The sequence below is a fragment of the Saimiri boliviensis genome, chromosome X (assembly GCF_048565385.1).
Source record: "Saimiri boliviensis isolate mSaiBol1 chromosome X, mSaiBol1.pri, whole genome shotgun sequence".
Taxonomy (NCBI): Eukaryota; Metazoa; Chordata; class Mammalia; order Primates; family Cebidae; genus Saimiri; species Saimiri boliviensis.
The window spans coordinates 102,048,925-102,053,923 of record NC_133470.1 but is presented as its reverse complement, the minus strand read 5'-3'; the positions used below and the strand labels follow the sequence as shown (position 1 = coordinate 102,053,923).

At 47.2% G+C, this 4,999-nt stretch overlaps 1 protein-coding gene across 1 annotated transcript; it reads left to right on the top strand.

Annotated features, from left to right (window-relative positions):
• Positions 1-1,024: 1,024 nt before the first annotated feature.
• Positions 1,025-2,244, top strand: LOC101029363 (retrotransposon Gag-like protein 8B). Its single transcript, XM_003931158.4, has one exon. The coding sequence runs from the start codon at positions 1,082-1,084 to the stop codon at positions 1,421-1,423; it is 342 nt and encodes a 113-aa protein (XP_003931207.1). The 5' UTR covers positions 1,025-1,081; the 3' UTR covers positions 1,424-2,244.
• The last annotated feature ends 2,755 nt before the right edge of the window (positions 2,245-4,999 follow it).

Genomic DNA, 4,999 nt, shown 5'->3' with positions numbered 1-4,999 from the left:
GAATCAAACAACTATGTGAATCACAAACACAAACTTAGTACATACAGTAAATTAGGATGCTACCTAACATTTAACCTTCCTTAAATTAATTGAATATGCTGCTCTGGATTATATTTTCTAACGTTTGCGAATTTCCCATTAATGTTGCAAGGAAACCACATCTGTAACCCACATGCCATACTTATCTACTGAGAGATGCATGAAGAAGCAGGAAAATGTTCACAGAGCCTCACTCATTGCAAAATATGTTATATACCCCAAAATATATACACCTACTATGTATCCACAAAAATTAAACATGAAAATATTTTTTGGGGGGATGGAGTCTCGCTCTGTCACCCAGGCTGGAGTGCAGTGGCAGGATCTCGACTGCAACCTCCACCTCCTGGGTACAAGCGATTCTCCTGCCTCAGCCTCCTGAGTAGCTGGGATTACAATCACGTGCCACCACGCCCGGCTAATTTTTTGTATTTTTAGTAGAGACGCGGTTTCACCATGTTGGTCAGGCTGGTCTCGAACTCCTGACCTCGTGATCCGCCCGCTGAGGCCTCCCAAAGTGCTGGGATTACAGGTGTGAGCCACCACGCCCATTCACATTAAAATAGTTTTAAAAAGAACCTCAGCGAAATGGCATCCCGAGCCCAGGGTCTGTGAAGAAATACCCTACAGCTGATGAGTGAGGAGCAAGGTGGGGTGCCTCATTAACATCCAAGAACGTGAACTCTCTGCTCGCCACTGGCAGCGGGCTCCGCCCCCGCAAGCGTACCAGCAGCCCTGGGCCCCTCCCGTGCTCCCCGCCTCTCTTCCCTGCCTAGCGTGGGAAATATCGGCCCCGCCTATTTGACCCGACCCCGCCTCCTCAACTGCGATAGCCCCACCCCGCGTGGTCCCTTTCCTCCTGTGTGCCTGGTGACTCACCTGCGCACTACCGACAACTAGGCTCTATGGGCGGAGCTCGCGCCGGCGCTTGGGCCCTCCCCCATGGCTCAGCCCACAGCCCATCCCCGCCCGAACCCGCCTCCCCGAACACGCACTTCCGGCGAAGATTCCGCGCTGACCCTGACGCAGCGAGTGCGGCGCCATGGACGGTCGGGTTCAGCTGATGAAGGTCCTCCTGGCCCGGCCTCTCCTGCCCGCGGCGCGTCGCTGGAGGAACCCGATTCCCTTTCCCGAGACGTTTGACGGCGATACCGACCGGCTCCCGGAGTTCATCGTGCAGACGGGCTCCTACATGTTCGTGGACGAGAACACGTTCTCCAACGACGCCCTGAAGGTGACGTTCCTCATCACCCGCCTCACGGGGCCCGCCCTGCAGTGGGTGATCCCCTACATCAAGAAGCAGAGCCCCCTCCTCCGTGATTACCGGGGCTTCCTGGCAGAGATGAAGCGGGTCTTTGGATGGGAGGAGGACGAGGACTTCTAGGCCTGGAGACCCTCGAGCCTGGGGGCGGGAGCTCTGGAGACTGTCCGCTGTGCCAGTGGCCAGTGCGAGGGTCTCCTCGCGCGCCCTCCCTCCGCACCTCCCCCCACCTCCGGCCGCCGCAATGTCCCCTACGCCCCTGTCCGTACCAGTATAGTGCTTGCCTTTGTTCCAGGAATAGTGTTCCAGGCTCCCGCTGCCGCCCCTGAGCCCTACTCTGGAGAGAGCCACCGCCGCCCTCTGTAGTCAGCCCAGCCCCTCCCATGCATATTTGGACGCTGTCCTGCGCTCCAGCCGCACAAAGCTGGGCTCCTGTTACACACTGGACAGACCACCCACAGCTGCCGCTGCCAACCCCCCTCCACTCCTCCAGACTGCCAGATGACTACATCACTCTGCCCACAGACCATCGCCATCCACCGCATCCCACCGACAGACTGCTGCACCTGGTGACCTGGACTCACCTCAGAGGTATCTGAGCTGGCCACAGCCCCTGGACAATGATCCAGACAGCTGGCTGCCCCGCAAGGGGCCTGTCACCTTCAGTGAGACCCATTTCCTCCCCATCCCCAGAGGCCTCTGTGTTCCTGCCACATGGCTGCCAGGGCTCAGGGGTGCCTGGCAACCAAATCAAATCTCTCATTTTCTCCTGTGGACCAGTTAGTTTACCTGGAATCCTGTTTTCTTCTGAGCTTGCAGCTGTCTCTCTGATGGGTGCCTTTTGTTCAACACAGTAACCCCTGCTCCCTGCCCTGCTCTAATACACTACCTGTACAAAGCTCTTTTCCTTATTTTTAATAAATGTCAGACATTATTAAAAAAGAGATGGAGTCTCAATGAATATGGCACCTTTTCCTCCCTAGTTCTGTAAATAGGGTCCATATCTTGTTCAAATGCTATGTGCCCTGTCATGCTCTGGCTGAAGTTGACTCCTGCATTATAAAAACAAAAGATTGAGTCCCGTGGTATCTCGTAGGGATGGAGATCTTACTGGCAACCATCTAATGCCAAATGATGACCCTTCTAAACCAGGCAGTTTCATGACCCTTTTGAAGTAGACTTTTATCTGATTTTGGCCAAGGTGATGTGAAGAGCTGTGGAAAATATTTTTGAAAAAAGATTTCTTTATGTTCAAAAAATGGTTAGAAAGCACAAATCCCAAATTGTTACAGAACATAAACCTACACCTCTTTGGTGAGCAGCTATCAAAGTATTATTTACCCATTATTCGGGGAAACAGCAGAATGGCTTAGGTACTTCAGAAAAAGCATTTATATTTATTTTGCTTGGATTTGTGGTGTTAGTGGAATAAGGTATACAAAACTATGACTAATTTAGGTAGAATTGGTTGGTAATCTGCAGGTAAGTAAAATTATAACCTTCAATTGATAGAAAATAAATCATTCCTTATGATTATTTGGGTTAAATTCTTTTTTTTTTTTTTTTGAGATGGAGTCTAGCTTTGTTACCCAGGCTGGAGTGCAGTGGTGCGATCACTTGAACCTCCCAGGTTCAAGTGATTCTCCTGCCTCAGCCTCCCGAGTAGCTGGGATTATAGGCATGTGCCACCACATTTTGCTAATTTTTGTATTTTTAGTAGAGACGGGGTTTCACCATGTTGGCCAGGCTGGTCTCGAACTCCTGACCTCAAGTAATCCAGCTGCCTTGGCTTCCCAAAGTACTGGGATTATAGGTATGAGCCACCACACCTGGCCTGGGTTAACTTCTAAATGTGTTTTGCTGTAAAAAGCCTTTCTCCCTCATCAATTCTTGCTCAAAGTTAAATCATCCTGATAGAATCAGATGATCTACAGTTGGGCTTATAAGACAATGCTCTGGTGTGATGTTAAAAGGTTGTGTTTGGGTTTTGCAGAGAAACAACCAATAGGATATATAGATATAGATATGTATGTACATCTTCTGTTGTATATTTATTATATGGAATTTGCTCTCATGATTATGGATGCTGAGAAGTCTCAAGATCTGCAGTCAGGAAGCTGGAGCCCCAGAAGAGCTGATGTTCAGTCTGAGTCTAAAAGCCTGAGAGTCAGGTGAGCCAATGGTATATGTTCCAGTCTGAAAGCTGGCAGGCTTAAGACCCAACAAGAGCTGATGTTTCAGCTCAAGGCAAGGAGAACAAATCTTTCAGCTCAGAGCAGTCAAGCAGTAGGAATTCTCTCTTACTAGGGGGAGAATCATTCTTTTTGTTCTCTTCAGGCCATCAACTGATTGGATGAGGGGAGGGCAATCTGCTTTATTCAGTCTGTTGATTCAAATGTTAATCTTAGCCCCAAACACCCTCACAAACACACCCAGAATAATATTTGACCAAATATCTGTGCACCCTATGGCCCCATCATGGTTAATGTGTAAAAATAATCATTGCAGTTGTGCAAGCAACTTTTTGCCTCATTTCTAAGTTTTTGTGATTTTTCTAGAACCTGGGATAGAGGAATGAATCACACCAGTGTTTTTTCACTATTTTCCTCTCTCTCGCTTCATATGAACAGTTTTTGTCATTTATGTGCCATAGTTGGCAGGGCTGTATGTGGAATGTAAGGTACATTATCTACAGTATGTATCCGATTATGCTTTTCTTTTCCCAAATTAAAAAAAAAAAAATGATTAGGTTGCGTTTTGGCTTGTAATAGGTCAAAGTCTTGAAGTTGGAGGAAAAATTTGAATTGCTTAATAAAATGAAGTTTTTATGATTTACAGGGCTCTTAAAACAGTTGAGACTAGGTTAATTATGAGGTGTCAATTAAAGGTGCTTATAGTCTTCTTTCCTGGATGGGTAAAAAGGACAGTGTGTTAAGTATATTCATTGTTTGGTTTTAAACATAGATTCTGCTAAAGCAGCTGGAAAAGCATGTGAAGGCAGTTTACATGATGGAGTAGGCCAGCCTTCCCTGTGATCTGTGTCCACTGGCTCTGGAGGTAGGTAGAATGGGCGGGGACCTTCTGGGTAACTTTTAAACAGTATCAGTAACCCCCTACCTCCCTCAACAACAATGCCCTAGCAGTTTTCTACCTTCTGGCAGAATGGCTCTGTCAGGGAATCATTCCTTGGTCTACACTAGTTCTATCATTCCAAGTCCTCTTCCATGCTACACATATCTTGGGGTGGGTAATAGTTCATAAAAACCAATCCTGAACATCTTTACATTATGTAAAGGGACAGAAGAAATCATATTTGTAAGGGGTGAAAGGCGGTGTTTTTCATTCGTTTGGAGCCTCACCCCTTGCAGTTGTCATTTGGTTTCTCTTCCTCATTTCCTACTCAGTCTTAGCCAGGAAGCCATCCCTGGGAAGCAGAAGGTATCAGTAGACTCAAATGGTTCCTGTGCTTGGAGGAGATACCTAGAGTGAGGGAAGGATTACATTGTTGGATAGTATAATAACTTTGTAATCTGAAAGAGAACTCACCTTACAACATGGAAACCTATTGATAGAAGTTTGACTGTAATTTACAGAGGAGTTTTATTCAGGCATCATCAAAATTTGGGTAGATTTAAAATCCTGAGAGGTTTCCTCCTTCCACAAAGCAAGACTACATGTATGGTCTTCGATCGGTTTTCC

Coding starts and splice junctions, on each gene's coding strand:
- LOC101029363 (XM_003931158.4), top strand. CDS start 1,082: ATGGACGGTCGGGTTCAGCTGATGAAGGTCCTCCTGGCCCGGCCTCTC.